This window comes from Nylanderia fulva, unplaced genomic scaffold (assembly GCF_048542155.1).
Source record: "Nylanderia fulva isolate GAGA-0341 unplaced genomic scaffold, ASM4854215v1 Scaffold246, whole genome shotgun sequence".
NCBI classification, from domain to species: Eukaryota; Metazoa; Arthropoda; class Insecta; order Hymenoptera; family Formicidae; genus Nylanderia; species Nylanderia fulva.
Genome location: NW_028190310.1, coordinates 32934 through 59754, shown reverse-complemented (window position 1 = coordinate 59754; position 26821 = coordinate 32934). Strand labels below are relative to the sequence as shown.

Here is a 26821-nt window from a genome sequence, read left to right as displayed (position 1 = left end):
TTTGACACTTTATATAAATATGAACACTGTTTTCAAGGTTTGCAGAAATGACCGTCTTATCATTGACTTACAAAACGAAGCCGAAGGTCTTGAAGCAACTATACATTGGCATGGAATCTTTCAATATGGATCTCAATATTATGATGGTGTACCATATCTGACACAATGTCCAATTTTGTCAGCTAATACTTTCAGGTATAACTCATTTTTATAATATAATTTATATATATATATATATATATATATATATATATTGCAAAGACTTTTCTCGCCCAGGAGCAAATGCGGCGAGCAGAGGTCAACGTCTAAAAAGAAAGAATTATTTTTATTCTTTGAAGATAATTATTACACGCGTGAACTAAGATAGTGGTCGCTCCGCGCGTACCGCAGCAGAACGCCAGCCGACGGATATGCGAAATTACTCGAATTTCTGGGCGCCAGACACGGTCTTTCACGTGTCAATTTGTGACACACGGACTAACGCGATAATCCAGCCGTAAGTTCCGCAACGGGCCGGCTGCTCATCTAACAGCAGAGGAGCAGAGTGTGGTTGCTGCGAAAGACTTAATGATTCGTTAACTCAAAGTATACGCGAAATTAACAATACGCGGATTATCCGGTATTGAGGCGTAACAACACAAAGAAACATAAAATAAAGAAGACGCAAGCGTGTAATGTAAAATATTTTCGATTTATTACAATACTGAAAAAGAAAAGAGAAAAACACTATATCATAAAATGTAAATCGGATAATTGTCAAATTACAAAAAAATCAAAAGAAATATAATTTCGGTAGTCAGAAAATTCGAAAATAGCGTGTAATGGGTTTTACAAAATAATAATACAAAAGAATTGATTCAATGTAAAATTTGCCGAGCAAAAGATAATTACAATATAAAACGAACAGACGTTGCTAAGATTTCAGCAGAGCCGACAAAATATAACAGTACGCGAGATACTGCAGTTTGCTGTTTTCTGTCGTTTTTGTCCTCGATAATCCTTCTTCAAGAATCACGTACTTTCTACCTCTCGACAATGCTCCCAAAATTTTACATAAAAAAAGTAAAAATAAAACGCATTAATAATATCCTTTGCGCCGCTAAGTCTCTCGGGGTTCGCATTCGCATTCGCACTCTCTCTCTCTCTCTCCCCTCTCTCCTCCTATCCTTCCTTCTCTCTCCCTCCCTCTTTTTCCCTCCCTCCCCTTCCCTCTCTCCCTTCCTCCCCTTTACCTCTCTTCCCTCCCCTTTCATTTATTCCTTTCTCCCTCTCCCGCTCTCCCCCTCCCTCTCTCCCTCTCTCTTTCTTCCTCCCTCTTCCTCTCCCTTTCCCTCCATCTCTCTCTGTGTGTGTGTTTTTTCCCCAGAGGAGGAAAATACTTTTACGTATCGTCAGGCCAAGATGTTATATGCCTGGTATGTCGGACTCGGTTTTCCCATACCGACTAAAAACCTTCTCTCTCTCTTCTGCTTCTGTTTCCCCCGTGGGATCGCCGCTAGGCATTACTTCGCGGAGGGAGAATCTAGCCTTGGCTTTTCCTTTCGATGTTTGAGATTATAACTTTTTTTTCTCTCAGGTTTTTCTGGTCTTTGCTCTCTCTTTATCTGTTCGACGAAGTTCTTGGAGAACCTTCGTAGCAAATGTGCTTGTTGCTTCCCACGCTGCCTCTGATGAAAGCATAGTCTTTACTATGTTCTCGGGCAGGATCTTATTTCTAAGAGCAGTCTCTGAAATGCTGCGGTAAGTGTTAAAGCGTGGGCATGTAAAGAATACATGCTCTGGATTTTCATCGACTCCTGGTTGGACAGATTGAACACTCCGCAGTCTTCTTTCTTAAACCTGTGAAGATAGGCTCGGTAGCACTCATGTCCTGAGATCATCTGTGTCAGGTAGTAGTTTACCTCACCGTGGTTATGGTTCAACCAACTTGCCAACTGTGAAATCAGGCGATACGTCCATCTCCCTTTGATCGAAGCATTCCACAACAGCTGCCACCTGCGTATGCTGTTTCCTCTCTCCTCAATTCTCAGCTCTGTTGGGCTTTTTGATCCTTTCCGCCGGTAGAGGGATCGACGTTCTTGCGCTAGTAGTTCTAAGGGTAGCATCCCGGCAATGACACACGCTGCATCATCAGAGACCGTGCAATATGCACTGGTAACTCTTAAGGCACTCAGCCGGGTGCCACTTTTCGCCTTGCTTCCTGTCTCTGCAGTGCATCAGCTCAGATGATAATGCCGTACGTTAACACGGACGTGACCACTGATGACAATAGCGCTCTTCTTCTTTGCTTTGGGCCTCCTACGTTGGGCATTAGTCGGGATAGGATGATTCTGACCTCGGACGCCTTGCTACCTGCATACTCAACTTGTTGCTTAAAGTTTAGCCGGGCATCGATCATTACCCCTAGATACCGAAGATACGGTTGGGATGTGAGTTCGTGATCTCCGACATGTAGAGTGATTGTTTCCGCTTGTTTCGTACTGGTAATGAGCATTGCCTCCGTTTTGTGTTCTGCCAGTTTCAGTCCAACGGTGTCCATCCACTGGCGGATCTTCTCGAAAACTGTATCAAAGATGTAATTGATCTCCTCCAGGTGTTTTGCCACAATAACCACGGCTACATTGTCCGCAAATGCCACGAGTCTAGCTCTGCATGGTATGTCCAATCTTAACAGCCCATCATACATTATGTTCCACAAAAGTAGATCCAGCACCGAGCCCTGAGGGACCCCCTCCCCTAGTGACTCTATATTTTTTGGGGCCGTTCTCCGTGTCATACTTGAGAACTCTGCCAATAAAGCTACTTACCATCCTCCGTAAGTATCCTGGTACACACATCCTGCTAAGGGCCTCCATGATACAATTCCAATTAGCTGAGTTGAAGGCGTTCTTAATATCCAGTGTTGCCACTAGGCAGTACTTTTTTGTACCTCCTTTCCATCTCGTCCCTGAGATTGCTTCCTTGGCTGTGTTGACTACGAGGCCAATGGCATCAAGGGTGGAACGACCCTTACGGAAACCATATTGGCTTTCATCTAATAGTGGATCGACTACTGCTTCTATTCTCCTATGAATGATACGCTCTAGGATTTTCCCAGCTGTGTCTAGCATACATAGCGGGCAATAGGATGAAGGTTTATTCGGCGGATTCTTCCTCTTGAGGAGGAGCACTAATCTTTGCTGCTTCTATCTGGCAGGGAAGGTGCCCTTCTGAAGACAGGTACTGTATACGTCCTGGAATAACTTTGGTGCTGCTTTGATAGCTGCCCTCAGCGCGATGTTTGGTACTCCATCTGGGCCTGGAGCCTTGGCATTCCTTACTTTGCCACAGGCATCCATCAGTTGCTCCCTTGTGACTTGTGGAATCGCCTCGGCCTGGTAGAATTCTTTGTGGCAGCGGAGTTCCCCTTGAGGAAACAATGCTGTGACGATCCTCCCCAGGAGCTCGGGGCAAGTCGACGGTAGACTTTGGTTGATTTTTGAGCCGTGTCATAACCACCCTGTACGGTCTGCCCCATGGGTCGCTTTCAACTTCGTGCAGAAGCTCATTCCAGCACCGCCTCTTGCTGCATTTGATTGCCTTATGAAGGTTTTGACGTGCCTCCTTGTACTTTGCTTCCAAATCCTCCGAGTTTGATTTCCTTCGTCTACGCTGTGATGATCTTCTCGCCGTTACGCACTCTCTACGGAAAACAGCGATCGTACCATTCCACCGGTGGCATCCGGTTTCTACTGCGTTTCCATGGCATACTGGCATCGCAAGCCTCGGTAACTCTCATCATAATGTTGTCTGCCTTCTACGTAGCATTTTTACCACTGATCGGGCGGTCATTCAGAGCAATGAAGAATGAGTCGAGGTCGAATTTGCCCATTTTCCAACCAATTGAGTTGGAAAATGGCCAAATTCGACCTCGTCTTCTTGAGTGCTAGTCCAATTCTCCGACCAGTGTGTATCTTTCAGAGTATCGCGTCGTGATCACTGGCGGTGCAGATATCCGTCACCTGCCAAGAGCAATTTCCCTTTGCAAGGCTGCTGCTCACAAAAGTGAGGTCCACAATTGAGCTCGCCTTTCTCCTACTAAATGTCGGTTTGTCGCCACTATTTAAGAGTACAATGTTCAGCGCAGACACTGCTTCGAACAGGGCCTGTCCTCTTGCATTAGTCTCCTTACTGCCCCAGTCGACTGCCCAGGCATTGAAGTCCCCAGCGATTGCCATTGGGGAGTGCCGCTTCACATCGTCAATAAGTCTATCCAGAAAGTCTGTAAATTCATCAAGAATGAGGCTAGGTGGAGCATAGCAGCTGTAGAAATAAATTCCGTTAAGTTTGGCAACGACAAAGCCAGCCTCTCCGTTGACACCACCCTGAATCGGGAAACCGCCAAATGACGGCTCCGGCGCTAGCATGTAGCCTTGAGTATCAAGATGTTTGTATGGCTCCGAGATGATCGCAACATCTAGTTGTAGCTTACGCACAGTCTGCATTAGCAAATCATGTGCGGCTTCACAATAATTGAGATTTAGTTGTAGTACCCGCATTATGGTTTATTCCCTCTTCTCCGGAGTGCCTCTCTGTAGTCTGAGCATCTAAAACCACCAGCAACATGAGCACAGTTCTCCGTGTTTCCCTTTTAGACGCACAGGGCGCACCGAGCACTGTTTTTGCAGTCAATGACTTTGTGGACAGCTTCTCCGCACTTAACGCAGAATTTGGTTCGGTCGACTTCGCTCCTACAATTGGCGGCCAGATGTCCATAGCGCCAGCACTTAAAGCATTTGATAGGTCTCTCCATCCTTATTCGGCAGTTGACCCAGCCTATCCGGATCTTGCCGTGTTCACCAATGATCTTCTTTGCAATCGTCACGGGTAGTGTCACCGATGCCTCCGTAAGCCTTGCGCAAGTACTTAATGGCGTCTAAGGTGACGCCCTCCTTGCCAGCTGCCTTTTGCAGGGCATCCAGGACATCCTGTTTCATTGTAATTTCATCGAGGTCTATGATCTCGAGATCCATTTGTGACCCCTTGCTGACTATCTCAGTTTCCTCTCCAAGTAGATTTGCTATGGTTTTTTGCAGACCATGGCCTCCATCTGTGTTTTTCTTGGTCAGGATGATTAATAGATTTCCAGTGGCTGTTTTGCGGATCTTATCAACCGAAGAACGGGCTTGATCGTCAGGGACATCTTTCTTAATCCGACAGAGTATCTCAGCGTACTTCTGTTTGTCCCTTGGACGGACAATAAGTGCGTTAGGTCTTGTTACAGGTATCCACTGCTTCTTCAGTTGGGGTCCCTCCGAAGGTTGCTTTGTGCGCTGTTGTTGATTTTTCCTATTCTTTACCTGCTGCCAGCTCAAGATCCCGGGGGGCTGGTTTGCTACCTTGAAGAGTAGAGTTTGTTCTATCTCCTTCCTCTTTTTGGTCTCTTTTAGCGCCAATCCCGGTGACACTCGGTTTCTGCGTTTTGCTGTTCGGATCATGCGCTTGTCTCCAGCAATGGATTCATTGTCTTCCTCTGCCGTGTCCTTTGCCGTTGTATTGGTAAATGTCCGACCACGCGGCGTTATTGGTATGCATACCACTTCCGAAACCGAGGGAGCAGGGCGTTGATGCAGTGCTCGTGTCTCTTCTAACATTTTCAGCCTCTTGTAGGCACTGCCGATGCCAGCTACCCTAGTTTTGATCTCTTTGCCCTGGGTTGGGTGAACTCGTGTAGCTCGTCGATGAGCCTTCCGAGGCGATCCCACGCCTGTGTTCTCTTTATGTCGGCACTTACATTCAGTGTTGCTTGTTGAGCATGATGCCCGGTTTTATCTCTTTTATCCACATCTTGTTTTTTATTTGAATTTTCCTTCATTCTGTTCCCACAAGTATCCAGGGAAGTATCGGTTCACTCCTGCAGCGCTCCGGTTGCAGGAGTAAAGTCATTATATACAACTGGGGTTAGATCTGGTGCCCCAGAAAAACTGTATGCGACGTCACTACCCCGACGCCTTCCAATCCTTGGCATCTTAACACCTTGGCTTTGGGGACGTTTGGGTCCGCGGAAGCTATTTTATTTCACCCCTACTCTCTGTCGCAAAATGCAGCAGCGAGCATTCCCCTATCCGCCACCCGGGGATAGAAGACTTAGCTACGTAGCAGTATCACCTCTGCTCGTGTATGTGTGTGTGTGTGTGTGTGCGTGTGCGTGTGTGTGTGTGTATGGGCGTGTGCGTAATCGCAGTGTATATAATATTGGTATGCGAGTATGTATGCAAACGCGGGTGTTATTACAATTGTACGCGAAGGTATGTGCGATCGGATGCGCGTATAACTATGTGCGGATGCGTATATAAATACAAGTATAAATGTATGCCGAGTGTATGAAAACGAATGTGTACGTATAAATGTGTGCGGGTGCGTGTATTAATGCAAGTATAAATGTATGCCGAATATATGAGAACAAATGTATGCGTATAAATGGGTGCGTATAAATGTGTGCGGGTGCGTATATGAATGCAAATATAAATGTGTTCCGAATATATGAGAACGAATGTATGCGTATAAATGGGTGCGTATAAATGGGTGCGTATAAATGTGTGCGGGTGCGTGTATGAATGCAAGTATAAATGTATGCCAAATATATGAGAACGAATGTATGCGTATAAATGTGAGCGGATGCGTGTATAAATACGAGTATAAATGTACAGTTGAATGCGTGTACGGACGCGTGCTAATGTAAATATATGCGGAGGTATATATCTAGCTGTACATAAATTCGTGTGTTCGTGTATGGCGGTGTGCGGGTCGGTGCAGCGGTGTATCTACAGGTGCGGCGATTATGTGCTCTGTAAAACAATGCGCCAAGTTGCTTATTAATTGCGCGAGATTTAATCGGTAGCGCGTAACGACGGCTTATCAAAGTGTTTCGGCGATCGGAATGTAGAATTTAAAGAACTGGGTCTTTAAATCCGTATGGCCGTGTTTATTTTCGTTTCCCCGGCGCAGCGCAGCGCGGTACGGGGAGTGGTGCGGTCCGCGTGTTGCTGTATCATGTCGCGGTTCTCTCTCTTCTGCGCGCCGAGAGAGAGAGAGAGGGAGAGAGAGGGAGAGAAAGGGAGAAAGAGGGAGAGAGAGAGAAGGAGAGAGAGGAAGAAAGAGAGAGAGGGAGAGAGCCGAGAGAGAGAGAGAGAGAGAGAGAGAGGGAGAGCGCTGCGGCTCTGTGAAACGGATGTTCGGTTCGCGGTATTTACATCGCGTTGATTCCCTTTTCTTTTATCCGAGGATATTGCGTTAGGCACTCGGCTGCGGGAACCCCCGACAAAGGCGGAGAACTCCCAACCTCTGGATTTTACGGCCGATGTCGGTGGAGGATATAGGCGGGAAAGAGTTAATTGAGGAGACGCTCGGAGTGACTTCGTAAGTGGTACTCACCCACACGAGACAAGGCACCCCTGATCTCCGGAGCGGGTAGCTGTCGGAAGACGGTACGGAGCGGAATGTATCTTCCCGGTTTCACGCGAGCTTTTTATTCAGATCGATCGTCTTTGATCGTTCGGAATTTTTCGATCTAATTCCCTAATTAACGCGGCGCGTGAAAGAAGAGATAATCCTAATGGTACTTTTCGCGCGGCATGTGTACGTATAGTTATACCGGTATTATATATATATATATATATTTAAAGACAAGGCTCGTGTGATATTATAAAATTAAGATTTAGAAAGACAGGGCCAACTATAACGAGCATATTAAATTAGTGAGAGATGTAATGTCAACACATAATTGATTTATTTCTTAGTAGATACAATGATAATAAAAATAAAAATAATAAAACGTTTCGGCTGTTACCTCAGCCTTCTTCAGTAAATATAAAAACAATAAAAATTCTTTTAAGAAAAATTATGACATATTACGCATTAGAGTCTATTTTTTAATGAACATTTTGGTTTAATAAGTCGATGAATTTAAATTGGGTTACGCTTATAACATTTATTAAATTAGATATTTTTTCTAATCGGCTAACCATTTTTTAGTTAAGATGGTAAACTTTTTGATTATGTCAAAAAACATGTAAACGAGTTCCCTGTTGTTAGTAGAACAGGTTGACGGTCCATTCCACGTCATCAATTCTTTTGAACATTATTAGTTAAAATTATCGTCAGAACCGCTTGATATGAGAATTGAAAACAATTAGATGTTATCCAGCATCAAAAAGTTAGTCCCCATCATCAAGGATATTTCCGAGTAAGTTCGTCATTGCAGTATATTTCACCGTGATTGTCTAAGTATATTTTTATTTTTTCGGTATATTAATTTATATTAATAAGTTATTTTTTATGTGAAAGATCTTAATTGTGATTAGAATTGCTTACTTAAATTGATGAGTAGTCAAGATTCCGCCAAGTTGATGTGTTCACTATACAAAGTCACAGTATGATGTGTCGAGTTCAAACTGTGACTCCTATTATTATTATTATTTATTTATTAGATAATTCTTCTAGAATGTCAAAATATGACTCGTCAAGCATATCGGTATCTTTTTTTAGGTTTAGACCGTTTTTTTGTTCCTTTATATGGATCATTTCAGAAACATTTCTCTTCTGGAAATTAGATTCGGAATCTAAAATTTTTATGTCTTCCCAATTAAATGAGTGTTGGTAATTAAGAATATGTTCCGAGATGACCGAATGCTTTGACGAATCTAACTTTATATTATTTACATGTTCTTTAACTCTCGTTTTAAGTTGTCTTTTGGTTTGGCCAACATATGTCGCATCGCAATCGTGACATGAGATCTTATAAACAACATTGGAATTAGTTGAAAATTGATTTTTATCTTTATGAACCTTGATAAAACGATTGAGTTTATCAAGACAACGATAACCTATAGTCATTTCTGTTTTTTTGATAGTTGATGCGATTTTGTCAGAAATGCTATTCACATAAGGAATAACAAAGAAATTCTTTTTTTCATTATCTCCATCTATTTTAGGAACCTTAGTAATATTATTATCATTAGTCAAGATATTTAGTTTAGAATTAATAAGATACTTAATTCTTTGATTAATAGCGGAGAAAATAAATTCTAAAGGATAACCGTTGTTACGTAAAATAGTTATAATTGAATTTATATTCTTATTATGGAATTCTGGATGTGAAAGAAGAAGAGCTCTATCTACTAAGTTATAAATAATGCCTTTTTTTGGCAGAAAGGATGGTTAGAGTAATAGGAAAGAGTTCTTCCAGAAAATGTTTTTTTCTGAAACCAATCAACAAAAATGGTATTGTTAATTAATTTCAATGATACATCTAAGAAATTTAAACAACGGTTATCCTCATATTCCAATGTGAATTTGAGTCTGTCATGGTATTTGTTAAAAGAATCCACAATCAAATCAACCTTCTCTTCAGGAACTGTCATAATGATATCATCAACGTATCTATAATAAAATGGGATGTCGATATTAATCAAGTCAAGAACAGAATTTTCCAAATCTTCCATTATTAAGTCAGCTATTATGGGCGATAATGGTGATCCCATGGAGGTGCCGAAAATTTGTTTATAAATTATATTGTTAAATGTAAAATATGTAGATGACAGAACAAATTCTATACATTTAATAAATTGTTCTTTTGGAATTTTTGTCTGTGACTTAATATACTCCCATCTATTATTAACACTGTTAATCGCAAGGTTGATAGGTACATTAGTGAAGAGAGAGATAACATCTAATGATCCTTTAGAATTTATTTTCTCCGCTATTAATCAAAGAATTAAGTATCTTATTAATTCCAAACTAAATATCTTGACTAATGATAATAATATTACTAAGGTTCCTAAAATAGATGGAGATAATGAAAAAAAGAATTTCTTTGTTATTCCTTATGTGAATAGCATTTCTGACAAAATCGCATCAACTATCAAAAAAACAGAAATGACTATAGGTTATCGTTGTCTTGATAAACTCAATCGTTTTATCAAGGTTCATAAAGATAAAAATCAATTTTCAACTAATTCCAATGTTGTTTATAAGATCTCATGTCACGATTGCGATGCGACATATGTTGGCCAAACCAAAAGACAACTTAAAACGAGAGTTAAAGAACATGTAAATAATATAAAGTTAGATTCGTCAAAGCATTCGGTCATCTCGGAACATATTCTTAATTACCAACACTCATTTAATTGGGAAGACATAAAAATTTTAGATTCCGAATCTAATTTCCAGAAGAGAAATGTTTCTGAAATGATCCATATAAAGGAACAAAAAAACGGTCTAAACCTAAAAAAAGATACCGATATGCTTGACGAGTCATATTTTGACATTCTAGAAGAATTATCTAATAAATAAATAATAATAATAATAGGAGTCACAGTTTGAACTCGACACATCATACTGTGACTTTGTATAGTGAACACATCAACTTGGCGGAATCTTGACTACTCATCAATTTAAGTAAGCAATTCTAATCACAATTAAGATCTTTCACATAAAAAATAACTTATTAATATAAATTAATATACCGAAAAAATAAAAATATACTTAGACAATCACGGTGAAATATACTGCAATAACGAACTTACTCGGAAATATCCTAGATGATGAGGACTAACTTTTTGATGCTGGATAACATCTAATTGTTTTCAATTCTCATATCAAGCGGTTCTGACGATAATTTTAACTAATAATGTTCAAAAGAATTGATGACGTGTAATGGACCGTCAACCTGTTCTACTAACAACAGGGAACTCGTTTACATGTTTTTTGACATAATCAAAAAGTTTACCATCTTAACTAAAAAATGGTTAGCCGATTAGAAAAAATATCTAATTTAATAAATGTTATAAGCGTAACCCAATTTAAATTCATCGACTTATTAAACCAAAATGTTCATTAAAAAATAGACTCTAATGCGTAATATGTCATAATTTTTCTTAAAAGAATTTTTATTGTTTTTATATTTACTGAAGAAGGCTGAGGTAACAGCCGAAACGTTTTATTATTTTTATTTTTATTATCATTGTATCTACTAAGAAATAAATCAATTATGTGTTGACATTACATCTCTCACTAATTTAATATGCTCGTTATAGTTGGCCCTGTCTTTCTAAATCTTAATTTTATATATATATATATATAGATATCTTATGAACGCGGCTTCGCGGCGCGGGCCGTATCGTTACACACACACACACACACACACACACACACACACACACACACACACACACACACACACTTATCAGCTATTACTTTCAGGTATAACTTAATCTTAATTTTGTAATACATACATATACAATATATAGCATTTATTCTTTAACAATAAATAATGTTAATATAATTTGTAATAGCTTTTTAATAAATTAATCAACAATTAAAAGGCAACAAGAGCTAATTAAATTCTATCAATTAATAATTTATTTGTGAAAGGATGTATAACATATTAAATAACAGACAAAAGTAAATTTGTTCAAACGTTTCGGTTGTCTTTTCCAACCTTCTTCAGCGTATACAATTAAAATTAGAGGTTAATAAAATTTTACAACAAATTACTTATAAATGTCATTAGATTATAATTCCCAGATAAGGGTAACATAACTATGGCATTAGATAGAGATAAATATATTGAGAGAGTTGAAGACATTTTGAGTGATGATGAAACTTATTTAGTTTTAAATAAGGATCCGATTAAAAAATTAATTTCGAACCTACATGACTTACTTATGAGATGGAAAAATAACAATTACATTTCGGTGCAGACATATCGATCTTTGTCTTTCAGTGAGGGAACATTACCGAGAGCTTACGGTTTACCAAAAATCCACAAAGAAAATTGTCCGTTTAGACTAATTGTATCCTCTATAAATACTCCTTTATATCAATTAGCATTATATTTACACCAAATTATGAATAATTGTTTCCCGGTCTGTAATAGCCACATAGAAAATATTGTAGTTTCGATATGGTTAACAAAATTTCTGATGTTTACATCTAAGATGACTACAAATTTTTATCTCTTGACGTTATCTCACTTTTTACTAACATACCTATCGATTTGGCTCTCGAGAGTGTTTCCAGTAGATGGCAATATATTGAGAATAAGTGCAATCTTCCTAAGTCTGAATTTTTAATTGGAGTAAGCCTCGTATTAAATTTTACGTTTTTTACATTCAACAATGTTTTTTATCGACAGTCGGCACACCAATGGGTTCTCCTTTATCTCCTATCATAGCGGATATAGTACTACAGGACTTGGAAAATAAAGCTCTACAACTACTAAAGTTTAATTCATCTATATATTTTCGATACGTTGATGATATAATAATGGCTGTTCCGTCGGATTCCATAGATCACACTTTGAATGTATTTAATTCCTTTCATGAAAGAATCCAGTTTACTCTTGAGATTCAAGATAATAATAAAATTAATTTTTTCGACTTAACATTGATATTAAAAAATAATTACATTATATACGATTGGTATCATAAAAAAATGTTTTCCGGTAGATATCTGAATTTTCTTTCTCAACACCCTATGAGTCAAAAAAGAAATACAATAATGGGACTTGTTGATCGAGCCTTTTTATTGTCAGATCCAGAATTTTATAAGAAAAATTTAGAGCTAGTAATTAATTTATTGCTTGAAAATAATTATCCACTAAAATTAATCTTTGATTAATCACAATGAACCATAGACTAAACTATTTAATTGAACAACGTAATATTCTTACAAAAAATAATGACCACATTGAAAAAGTCTCGTATTTTTGCATCCTATTCTTACCGACGCTTAGTGAACAATACAGAAACATCATTAAAGACATGAATGTTAAACTCTCATTTTACAGTCTTAACAAATTGAATAAATACATAAAAGTACACAAAGATCCTATTCCTAAGTGTTCAAACACCAATGTGATATATAAAATAGATTGTAAAGAGTGTAATGCGTCGTATGTTGGTCAGACTAGTAGGAAATTATCTACTAGAATATCTGAACATCGATCTAATATACACAGGAATGTAAAAAAATCTGTAATCACTGACCATAGATTAAAATATAATCATGAATTTTGTTGGGACGATGTAAAAATACTTGATAAAGAATCACTTTATAACAAAAGATTGATTTCAGAAATGATATTTATAAAAAGACAAAATAACAGTCTCAATTTAAAAACAGACATAGATGGCTTGCCAATAATTTATGACGATATTATACATAAACTACCTAAGATTTGAAAGTTAAAAAAACATAAACAACGAACTATTTTTCTCACTTTGCGGTCGTCTTTTTGAGAGTTTAGAACCATTCGTTATAGCAAGCTTGAGCAATCAACATCTAGAAGCCTTCACGTCAAATATTTCATCTTACTTGATTTAACTGTAAGTCTATTTTTTATTTTTATTTATCTGCATTGTTGATTTTCGTATATAATGATTTTATAGACATATTAACAACAATGGCAGTTATCGAGATTCGCAACCGACTTCCTAACAGAACAATTAGTGAGAGATCCGTTTCGCAACAATCACATATAATGACGTTTTGAAGAATAGTCTATATATAAATAATGCTCATGCTTTACAAATGCGTTGGTTTCGCTTAATTAAAAATAAAATATTTTGACTCTGTATATTTTTAGTATAATGACATTTATAAGTAATTTATTGTAAAATTTTATTAACCTCTAATTTTAATTGTATACCCTGAAGAAGGTTGGAAAAGACAACCAAAACGTTCGAACGAATTTATTTTTGTCTGTTATTTAATATGTTATACATCCTTTCACAAATAAATTACTAATTGATAGAATATAATTAGCTCTTATTGCCTTTTAATTGTTGATTAATAAATAATGTTATTTTTCCTAAAATTAAGAGAATTAGAAGAGATTTTATAAAATACAAAATTTAAAAGCAAACATATTAGTTAATTGATATAACAAACGTTCCTGCTTTTTAAATCTTATTTTGTTTCTTTTTAACAATTTATTTTTACTTCTTCATGCTCTTTTTCGGTTAACTCATCAAATACTTTGTAAATATGTATATATACATATATATACATGTATTATATATGTATATATATCTGAGATACATATATATTGTATATAATATATGAGAAGTCACCACGCTTGGCCACAAGCAATAGTACTGGCCAGATATCTTTCTGTATTTGTAATAGCGTCCAAATTGCATCATTGGTGACACGCTTGGTTCTAAAATGAACTATAGCTTGAAAACTAAAAGCCTGTCCATCTTGGCTTTGGAAGCGTTTTAAAGGGGAAGATTTTTATTTTTTTAAAGATTTTTTTGAAGAAAATCGAAGATGTTTAAATTTGAGAAAAAATTGATTTTTACCTTTTTTTTGAAAATCTTATATAAATTGTTATTGAAAGGAAAAACTAATTTTACAAGATTAAAGTACGTAAAAAAACTTTTCAAAATTACACCTTACTTTTTAAAATCGGAGTAGTCTTCTGAAATTTATCAACGTTTGAAGTTGGACGTAACGGCCAAAATGATAAAAATTCAAGTCCCTGTTAACACAGAGCCCGTATGGTGTGGGCCAAACAACTTGAGGAATAATTTTACTTTTGATAGGACTACACTTTCTGCAAATTTCAGCGTAATTAGAAAACTTTGAAAATTTGGGTGGATTACTTTATAAATAATGCCCCATATATATCTTTCTCTCTCTCTTCCTCTTTCACTTATTCTTACCTTGTAGAGATGTTTGTTGTTCTATGATGAATAATTGTTGCCTGAGTGGATTGTTGGAATAGCAGATGTTGACACACTATGACACATTGCAGAGTAAAATAATTTTATTTCTTCATAAATTGACACTTTGACTCACGCACTTGATAAAAAATTATTGTGATAAATAACTGATTACAACACTTAATCACAATCTGAGAGAATATTTTCTTCGAATTTACCCTGAAAATTATGGCACGCCGTTTTACTTTTTAACATAAAAAATATTCTATTTAATATTAAAGTTTCAATAATTATTGTCTTATAAAATATCAATAAAATAAATTTGTTAATACATAATAATTCCATGAATTAAAACTATATCGCGCCATAATTATTCATCAAGTTTTTATTATGTCTCCACATAATTTTCATTCACCAAATTATTTTTATGTCGCAACATAATAATAAATCGATGAATTTAAATTATATCGCCACTTAAAAATAATTTGGTGAATTAATATTATGTCGAAACATAATAAAAATTCGATGACTTAAAGTTATAACGCGACATAAAAAAAATACGGTGAATTAAAATTATGTCGACACCTAATAAAAATTTGATGAATTATCATGTCGCGATATAATTTTAATTAATAAAGTTATTGTTATGTATATTAACATACATTTATTTTATTGATATTTTATAAGAATTAATTATTGAAACATTTATATGGAATATTTTATAAAATATTAAAAAGTAAAACAGTATGCCATAGTAATCGTAGGACAATATGGTATGAAAAGAATTTTATTAGAATTTCTCTAATTAATACTTACAGCATAAAAAATAATATCTATCACAATAAAATATAAAATATGTTTGATAAATTTTACTATATAGTTTAGTAAAATTAATTAAACATATTTCATATTTTATTGTGATAGATATTATTAGTTTTAATGTGATAAATATTAATCAAAGAAATTCTCATAAAATTCTTTCCGTACCATATTGTCTCACAATTACCATAACTTTCAGGATAAATTCTAAAAAAAATGCAGTGTACCGATTAATGTTTCACCGATTAATGTTTCACGTATAAATGTATTAAGGTAGTTCTATCGTTTTTTACAATTCTTACGAATTTTTAGAAATTTTAATATGTTGTAGACGGAGTTAATATCTATCGATTACGAAATTTTGAAGTCGATTCACCGTTTAGTTTAATAGTTATTTACAATTAAAAATAGCACTTTTTCTATATACACCACGTGAAAGGATGGCATTTTTATCACATTTTAATATATAACAATAGAACGGATCTTACGATTTTAATAAAAAACCAGTGGGGTATACAATGAGTGTGGGATTATTTAAAAAAAAAATAAATTTTTTTCACCGTTTAGTTTAAAAGATATTACTTTTTAAAGAAATGAATTTTTTTCTAAACGGAACATGGAGAGAAATTGCGATGATGATGTGGCAATGCTGTACGTGACAATTGACTGCTAGGCACACGCCAAAGCCGTCATTTCAATTTGCTGTCCCATAGACTTTAAGTTAATAAAAAAGAGTTTAAGATTATTTTATTTTTTATCATTATAGAACAATATTACTCCATAACAAACATAACATATACACAACATTAAATACAGGAACAGGTTATAAAAGTATGAAAATAGTAAAAACAAAAGTATGGCAAAGAATAATTATATAGATGCAACAGTCTCAAATATGTGATAATATAATTTATTTTTTTAATCTTTAGAATATATAATAAATAAATAATCAAATTAACCTTTACTTTTTCAATAATGGATTACTTTTTAATAAAGTATTACACATATAAGAGGCTGATAAAAGCAGCAGTAATATAATATGAAGATTATAAACTAATTTATTACATTTAATCAATATCACTGATATAAACAAAACAGTTTAAATTAAAATTATAAACATAGACTCGAAAGTTGAAACAAATAAGAAGGCGAACGTTTCGATTCAATTTTTCGGATCTTCTTCAGCGCAGTATAAAAATCAAAATTAACATCAATAAAGTCTAAATGTTTTTATCGTATAAATGTCTAATAAACATATTTAAACGCCGTTACATCAGTAAACAAAATAAAAATTTTTCGTAAGATTAATAAGACTCTTGCTAAGCTATCACATTTACGTTACTGTGGGAAGCGATCCTCTCTAGTTTTTTGACTACGAGGTTGGCAGGTGTTAGAATATAAAATATTAATCGCATCCTATAAATTAAAATAATTTTCTCAATACACCTCAATAATTATAAGATCCAAAAGTCAAGTGCGTTATAAAACAATAACCTAACATATGGTATAAAAAATGCTAATAAAAACTTACATGTATTTATGATGTGACAATATTTCAATTGTAACAGTAACAACAGTAACGCTAGTGAAATCCTCATGTCAGTAGAACGGCTCAGAGGAAACTGAAGCTCAGTTGGAAACGAAAAGTGACAAACAATTATAATCATTTTGTATTTGTTATTTAACCTTAGAGTTTAGGTAGTTTCTCTATAGCTTCAATATAAATATCGGATAGATTTTCAGTATCAGTCTGTAAATTGAGACTATTATTTTGTCTTTTTATGTATATCATTTCTGATACTGATCTTTTTCCGTAATAAATTTCTTTATCTAAAATATTAATGTTGTCCCAATCACAAATTCATGGTTAAAATTAACGCGGTGGTCCGTTATTACTGATTTAGTATTAGTATTTCTAACAATGTGTTTCTTATGTTCAGAAATTCTTGTGGTCAGTCTTCTACTAGTCTGGCTCACGTAAGAAGCGTCGCAGTTTGAACAATTAATTTTGTAAACAACGTTTGTATTATTCATTGTAGAAATAGTATCTTTATGTACTCTTATGTATTTATTTAATTTATTTAAACTAAAGAAGGATAATTTAATATTCATGTTCCTAATAATATTTCTAAATTGTTCCGTCAATCCGGGTAAAAATGGAATAGTAAAAAAAGACTTTTTTACACTATTATTATCATTATTGTTGTTACCGTTGGTTGTGGTATTTTTTAATTTTTTGAATAAAATTAATAGACGTTGGTTAATAGTATTAAAGATCACGTCAAGCGGATAACAGTTTTTTGAAAGTATGTTGACAACGGTAACGAGATTCTTATAATGAAATCGTGGATGTGACAATAAAATTGTTCTATCCACTAGACCGTATATAGTTCCTCTCTTTTGACACAAAGGATGCTGAGAAAAGAAGTGTAAATATCTCCCCGAGAATGTCGGCTTGTGATACCAATCAGTGATTATCTTGTTTGGATTACTTTTTAAATTACTTTTTTGGATTTTGTAATCAGTGGCTTACGTGAGGTAATTTCTTTTGATAAAAGGTGTTCAACAGCTTTTTCTCCCTTTTCCGAATATACCTGTTGTAATATTCCATAGGAAATTCCTGCCATTTTCTTAATAATACTATTTGAAATTACATTTTTAAAATTTTTTAAGAATGGTAATATAATTTTAGCTATCACAGATTCTTTATAAGGCTTACAGATTGCACATAAACTTTCCTTTTTGATGAAAGACTCAATTTTTCTAAAACTTCAACATCAAATAATGCTTCATGAAATTGTCCAGATGTTTCCAATTTCAGCAAATCTCGCGCCAATGTTTGCAGTTTAAACAAATCTTTTTGTTTTTTCCTTTCAGGGAAAAGTTTTCTCAATATAGTTAAGCTGTCGGAAAATCCAACAATTTTCGAGAAATTTTCAATCATATCATGACTTATAATCAATCGAAGTAAATGAGCAGAATTGAATGGTGCATTATGAGCTACCAGAATGCAAGATTTTGTAGAAAAGTTGAGAAACTCTTGGAATGATTGCAACGCCTTTCGAGGTGAAAAAGTTAGGACTGGTTTTCCATGGAAGTACAGATTCCCTTTGATATATGTCAGTTCTGTTACTCGAGAAGCATCAGCATCAATAGGTCTGGTAGGAGTGAGATACACAGTAAATGTATATTCTTCAAACTTGGCTGCTATCTGTAGGATTTCTGCATTTTTTCAAAAACCAGAAGTCTTCAAATCAAAATAAACAATATTGCAATTTTCAGGGGACACGGAAACATTAGGCAATTTGTCAGCAAAACGTTGTGAATCTATAAATGTGGCATTTTCCATACTGATATTCATACCACAATTTGACTGATACTGTACACCCTCAGATCTTTCTTGTGACTTTCTTGAAGCTTCTTTCATTTGATTTAATAAATTTCTACGACTTTTAGTCAATGGTAATTTTGCCTTCATCGCTCTCTTTTCTCTTTTTTTATCCAATCGCATGGCTAAAATTGCAGTGTGTTTCCCAGGAGATACATTCAGCTTTGTATTAACATCCAAAAGATGATTTTTTCCATCATTTTTTGTGCAAACAACACTTGCAAGTCGATAATCGGCTGATTCACTAAGCAACATTTTTTTTGAGCTTTGTGTGCCATCATATTATTGACACTTTCATTTGCTGACTGGAAGCTATGACTGCAAATTTTGTTGCATTTTTTGCATATTTTTCAAATATTGCCCACAATTCACTATAAAGATTATTATCTTTTAGCTCAATTTTATGAGAATCTTTACACCAAGTTCCGCAGTTCTCATGTCTGCCAAATGCATGGTCAGGAATGTGGGATCCGCGAAAAAGAATCGGGCCTTCGGGTGACTAGACCAGGACTCGAACCCGGAACCTTCCGCTTGCCGGGCGACTGCTCTAACCATTAAGCTACCTAGGCCCTCTGCCTAACCTTCTCCGCATCATTTTGACATTCGCCCTCAAATGTCGCCACGTGCTAATGCCACCGGGCCTTTGGGCCTTCTTTCCCACCCCCAGCCGACACCCGCAAACCGTCTCTAACATCGTTTTGCCTCGTGTAGACCGAATCCTGCCTCCATCTCGGACGAGCCCCCAAATGTGGGATCCGCGAAAAAGAATCGGGCCTTCGAGTGACTAGACCGGGACTCGAACCCGGAACCTTCCGCTTGCCGGGCGACTACTCTAACCATTAAGCTACCTAGGCCCTCTGCCCAACCTTCTCCGCATCACCCACTTACGCGTTATGGAGGAGTCCCAATACTACAGGAATAATGCGAATAGTCCTAGCTAGCTGAGCACTTTGTCCTTGATTCTGTGACACTGCATACGTAAAACATTTTTTTAGATGAGGAATGATCTCTTTTTTTCTCATCTCTTTGAAATTTTTTGCAGTGCATACAAATTTTTCATGACATGTTTCTTTAAATGGTTACTGTCAGACAATTTGTGGACTTTCAGTGGATTTCTCGAATTTATTGCTGCAATTGTTGAACTATCTTTGTCACCTATCAAGACTTTAACGTTTAAGCCAGCTTCTTGAAGAATTGCGCTATTATTGACTAGAGCAGCCCCTACATCAGGCTCCATTGCTTTTGCACTGCCGGAAAAATTCTTTCTACAATCATGATCTTTTTGATCGTGACCTGTGTCACAAAACTTGCATTTTCGGTTTCGAGTGGCAAAATCAAGAATTTTTCCAGTGAGAAAACCAATTATTGTACCATAGCCATTGAGGCTATTGTAATTCCTCCCATTTCCACGTTTGCTCCATCCCATATTGTATGAAACAATGATATTAATAATGTTCCCTAATGCTGCATCAAATTGTTTGATTTTTGTGACAATATCTTCCTGTGTAGCATCAGCATCAAAATTAGCATCCGTAGCAGAGTGAAGGGTGTTCATAAATGGATAAAGCTCATTCACAATCTCCTTTGGTCTAAGAAAAAAACAAGAAGAAATACAGGATGTAAAGGATGTAAAGAATTTTTAATTGCTTATAAAGTTAAGAAAATTTAAATTTATTATTCTTTATTTATCATGATTACAAAAAATAAAAACACCAATAAAAGAATTCTAAAAAAAAAAATTTTTTAATTCTAAAAAAAATGTATCTACATTCTCCTTGCTTATTAATAACACAGCGAAAAACGTACAACTCCTTAGATAATGTATGAAGATTTTCTGTAACTAATTGTCTCTCTTCTTCAGCAGCTCTTTTGCATGAATCCTTTGCAACAGCCTCTAAAACTGGACCAATCTCTCGCTCATATCGTTTATATAAATTGGGGGTGACCAAAGGGACATTCAGACATGAGAGTAATTTATTTAGAGCAGTCTCCCCCATTCCAGAATAGACAGCACCTGAAAAATACATTTTTACATTATAATTTGATGAGATATAAAATTCAATGAATCTTTTAATATTCTCTCAATTAATTATCTACATTTATTTATCTACATAATTTGTATCTTTTTAAATATAAAATTTACTTACCCAATACAGCTTTGGTGTTGACATCAGCATGCTTTAAATTATCTTGAGTAATATGTGTTTTATTTGTTTGAACTTGTGTAATGATACAGCACTCATCACACATAATATATAAAATGGAATTTAAACCCATTTGCGTCTCTTTTATTGTTTTTCTCAGTGAGATGTCTTTCTTACAATTACAGCATATTAAATGTTTGGCAACATAACTTATATCAATAATACGTCTGCCTTCAAATTGAAATGTTTGTGATTTCTCAGTGAGATTATGTGGCACCTGTTCACGTTTAGCAGCATTTGTTATACACATTGCCGCAACGGCTTTTTTTCGTTTATCAAGACTTTTTTTTTACGAACCGACCTTTAAAACGCAATTGATCTGACATTATTAATAAATTCCGTTAAAAAATTAATATTTCTTAAAAAAATAAGAGATAGAACTGCAATGTTGCCACGATTAACACGCCGCTTCGTAAATGTGATAGTGGTGTATTCATACATGAGCTGTTTCTATGTAAAAAAGTTCAGACAGTACAGACTCAACTAAAATTGTTGCTACGGTAACATTGTATAAACGATGAATTTCCTTATCGATTAGAGGCGAAACTTTTAGTTGATATTGTAGCGATAGAACTACCTTAATCGCTCTGAAAAAAGCGGATTGTTTTTGGTCGCTCTGAAAAAAAACGGATTGATTTTTAATTAAAAGTAAATTATAATAGGTGCTCAAATTGAGCACCATCCATTCTGACGCAAGCTCTTACGCGTTTTAATAAATTTTCTTGAACGTTCTCCATTACTTTGTCCGCGATATTCCAGATCGCATGTCGCAATCTTGTTTCTAGTCATCGACGTCCTCGGGAAGCGTTTTGTAAATCAGTCCCTTGCAATATCTCCATAAAAAAAAGTCCAAAGAATTAAGATCCGGGAATCTTGCGGGCCAACGCAACGTATCAGGCCGTACCGACTCATCCATTGTCCAGGAAATTGCTCGTTTAAATAATTTATAATAATTCTGGCGTTGTGTGCCCCAGCACCGTCCTGTTGAAAAACAATCTTGTTTTTTTCGAATAATGATACTTCCTCTAAAAAATCTGGCAGATTTTCTCTTAAAAATTCGAGGTACGTTTGGCCAGTTAAAATATATGGGAGAATAACTGGTTCAAGTATTTGCGTTCCCATTATTCCAGTCCACAGGTTTATTTTCCAGCGAACTTGGATATTTGTGAACCGTGTGACTCTGAAATTTTCTTCATTCCAATAATGCATATTATGAGAATTAAAAAGTCCTTCTTATGTGAATAACGATTTGTCGCTGAATATCACACAAGAAAATCTGGGATCTTGATCCACTCTTCTCAAAAAATTTGCACAAAATGTTCGTCTTGTAGGGTAATCCTCTGGTCGTAAATGTTGCACGTGTGTGTAATGAAATGCGTGCAACTTTTCTTCTTTGAGTGTTCGTTGTACTGTCGAGTACGATAAGTTGTGTTTTCGAGCAACCATCCGAATACTCGTTTCAGGATTATCCTCGAAAGCGCGTACAATTCGCTCTGTGTTTCGCAAATTTCTTGCGTCACGATTTCTTCCAATATCGTGTTTATTTGGAAGGACATTGCCAGTTTCGTGTAATCGTTGAGCCGTGCGAAGTATAACAGAGGCCGACGGATGTTTTGCTCGATGTGAATATAATTCGGCGCATCGTCTTGTAGGTACGTGGTACTGCCCGTGACACTCGCCAAGTGCCATCAACATGTCGTAATATTCTTTGTTTGTATACGTTGCCATATTGTCCTTTTAACGCTTGTAGTAATCGAAAGATTATGGATTGCATTGTTAATCTTCATATTATTTATACAATACGCGGGATGTCGCGATCTCCCCCACCACGCCTCCCGCGACGAAGCGACACGCGACCATATATATATATGGAACTTAGTAATCTCAAACCAAGAGATACAGTTCCGAAGAATTAATTTTTTCGCGCTTGGGCTCTATTGGCTGATTTAAAATATCATATTTATATTTAAAACTGATTAAGTAGATTGTTCGACGTTTGCGCATTTAAGCACAATATAAGCATAATAGATAAATATTTTTAGATATTGTTACAAGAAATAGATAATTAATTATTTCTCTCTTGTTATAAAATACGTTGAGAATTCTATATCTTTAGATGGAGTAAGAAAATTCCAGAAGAAATTTTGTTTTTGTTACTTACATCATTCTGTGATTTTTCCTCTCTCGCGAAACTCCCTCGATACCTCACCTACATGGCAGCGCTTGACTGTATGTATTAAAATGTCAACATGATTTACTTCGTTATTTGTTGTTATAAGAAAGAGTGACCGCAAAATTAGCCTGTTTTTGCAACTTGGATAGCGAGCTTAGGATAAAACATAAAATGGTTCAGCAGGTCTCAAATTAATCGTCATCGAAAATGAAAAGAGGCATCACTTTTAGTTTTTTGAAAATTTTCGAAAGTTACCCAAAATTAGAGGTTGAAATTACTTCAAATCACAATATGGCCAAATCGAAAAAAGCTGAACAAAATTTAAAAAATCGAGTAATTGACCTGAAATTCTTGACTGTGGGGTTTTTGGGGTCGCTGATCACGAATCTACTATCCAAATTGCAAAATTCAATTATTTAAACAATTTATAAATAAATAATTATTGTTAATCAGATAAGAAATATATGTCGGCTCTCAATATTAATAATAATAATAATATATGAATTTTAAATCGGCCAATAGAGCCCAAGCGCGAAAAATTAATTTTTCGGAACTGTATCTCTTGGTTTGAGATTACTAAGTTCCATATATAAATTAATCTCGAACTTACATATGGAGAAAAATAGACGAGAAAAATATAGGTCCGAAAAGTCGCTGAAGCGGGAATCGAACCCGCGTCGTTCACTTTCCGGGCAACTGCTCTTACTAACTAAGCTATTCAGACCCTTTCGATCCTAAATTTTTCATTTGCCTTTTAGTAGATGTTAGTAAATAACGCCATGATTAGGCCCAGGCGTAAATAAAATTAGATAAGAAATATATGTCGGCTCTCAATATTAATAATAATAAGAAGGATGTAACAAATCTATTGATTTTCTACGAGACTGTTAGCTCAAGTGGCTGCTACCGCCATCATGTGGTATGTTATTTTATTATCATTAATAAAGTTAGCGAAATCTTGTAAGGAGAAAGCGGCTCCTCTATCTGAAATTAACGTCGATGGGATACGTTTAAAAATAAACTAGATAACGATTGAATGGTTTCTCTAGACAGTCAATTTTACTGGGAGGAGCCACGTAAAATGTGAGAAGGCTTCTATGATGATTAACTAGAATGTATTTTTTATCCGAAAGTGATTCCTTTAAGGGCCCGCAATGATCAACATGCATGATTTTGAACGGATGAGAAGGGGTGTCCGTAATCTGCATCTCTCCTTTGCGCGCGTTTATTGAAGAATTGGACATTTATTGGAATTATTAAACACATAATGCAATTAGTAATCCTGAACTTTTTTCTTAATGCAAAAAGACCAATAATTATTTCCGATTTCTTGAACTGTTTTCTCGACTCCACAGTGAGACATTCCATCGTGGTATATTCGAATAACGTTTGTTATCACAGATTCTGATACTACAAAACGAGATTTATCGGGACTTTTTTTTTAAAACTAGACCTTCAATAAGCTTGAAGTCTTCGATTTTGTGATTTGAGTTTTATAGCAACAGATTTAATTTTAGAGTCCTGTCTGTAAATCAGTTCCTTTTCAAAGGGAAGAGCTTGTATATGATTAACAACCTGACTGAATGCGCCTATATGCGCCATTTTCTTACCGTTTTTATGCATAATCTTGAATTTATAGTTTTGGAATTTAAGAATGTTCCAACGAGTGATTTGCGGATTATGCTCGCTTTGTTGTCTGCTAATACTAGCACATGGCAGTCCGTAACGACTGTAATATCAAAGTAGCATTATTAAGTTTCGTAATTGTTAATGCGTTAATAAAAGAGATTGGACTCTCTGTATCAACAAGTGCAAATAATGAACAATTATCTCCTAGAATCTCAATAACTTCTGTTAACCAGTTCACTGGTGCACCCGAAATTAACGTTTTGTGCCAAAACTGGTGAGAGCAAATAATTACGTATTTTATATGGAAATTTAACTATAAAGGGTTTTTGGTATCGCTAATGATGAATTTAAGATTGAAATTTCAAAATTTTAAATGGAGAGGATCAAATTCGATAAGTTCATTGTCCTTTGAATCGCTTATGATCACGGTCTTACAAGTCACTTATATATATATTGGTTACATATACCATCAGACGTAAAAATGTAACTATGTTTAGTCAGTTCAGATTGATTGATTCAATATGCGCAACTTTACACCGATAAAATATCGATAGATTTGTAACACGAGTTTTGTGCTGTGATATTTAGATCACAGATAACAAATTAATTTAAAACATTATATTATTCTTTATATATTATTCTTAATATTGAGAGCCGATAAAAATATTTCTCATTTGATTAAAACATTATGTTGTTATTTCATTTTGAAAATTATACACTCAATACTATATAATATCTATATGTATTAAGATTAATATCTTTTGAATCGTTCATTACAAATCAAATACTGTTAATTACTAGCTGCCATATTGAATCCATAAGGAATTTCTCAAATTTGATTCCAGATTCATAATCAGCGACCCCAAAAACATGGATATATCAGGTTTCATTCAAATTCGTTAAAAATTGGCAAAGTGTTCATATATGAGTCATTATCAGATGTGGCACTTTTTTTTGCCCATATATGAGTCATTACCAGTGAACTGGTTAACGAGTTATTAGTAACTAATTTGTAGACGATAAGACAATTGGTTTAAGATGCGTGCAAACTAGTCACCAGATAATTACTAGACGCGCGGATTGATGGCGCAGGGAAGGGATCGATTTCTTGTCGCGACGGTTCGATATCGAGCAGTCGTGCCGGATCAGCTGACACAATAACGTGTTGTCTTGCAAGTCTCTCTTTGACCTACTTATAGACTGTATTCTTATTTCGTGCTATCCAGCATTAAAGTCTTTCAATAGTTATTTCGGCTTCGCTTATTTTATATTTTCTGACACGCTAATCCTATTTAAGGGGGTTATTCATCTACTAAATTTCCCCACAAATTCTTTATAAACTCAGAACGCACGCAATTGTTGATGACAAGTCCTTATTGGAATCTTCCGCTACTACCGTAGAAAGTTGATTGGATTGTTGCGTAGTCGTACAGTCCTTCGCTTCAATTTTGGATAATTATCTTCATTATAGCTCTTTGCGTGACAGTAGTAATACTAGGGGAGTTCTAACCCAGGGGCAATGAGGGGGGGTGAGGGGCGGGGGGAATCGGGGGCGAGGGGGGTGACGTCACGCGGGGGAGGGGGTCTTATCAGTAGATAAGCTTATCTTTTGTTTATAAACATATCAGATTACCTGATAAGGGGATCATATTACCTGATAAGGGGATCATGTTACCTGATATGTTTATAAACAAGATAAGAGAGATAAGGGGATCATGTTACCTGATATGTTTATAAACAAGATAAGATAAGGGGATCATGTTACCTGATATGTTCATAAACAAGATAAGATAAGATAAGCGGCGTCTTTGAGCGGTATCTAAGTTTTCGCAGAAAATCCAAGATAAGCGGCGTCTTTGAGCGGTATCTAAGTTTTCATAAACAAGATAAGATAAGCGGC

The 26821-nt window shown here is 35.5% G+C and overlaps 1 protein-coding gene and 1 pseudogene across 1 annotated transcript in view; one reads left to right on the top strand and one right to left on the bottom strand.

The window, feature by feature from the left end:
- LOC114935077 (multicopper oxidase 3-like) overlaps window positions 1–26821 on the top strand; it is a gene marked incomplete at its 3' end in the record, with an annotated part of 105792 nt that overhangs the window by 51798 nt on the left and 27173 nt on the right. The window contains exon 3 of the mRNA XM_085483354.1: window positions 38–195. Coding sequence (XP_085339480.1) covers window positions 38–195 — 158 coding nt within the window. The remainder of the gene's footprint in view (window positions 1–37; window positions 196–26821) is intronic.
- On the bottom strand, window positions 18760–21369 carry LOC146723007 (uncharacterized; annotated as a pseudogene).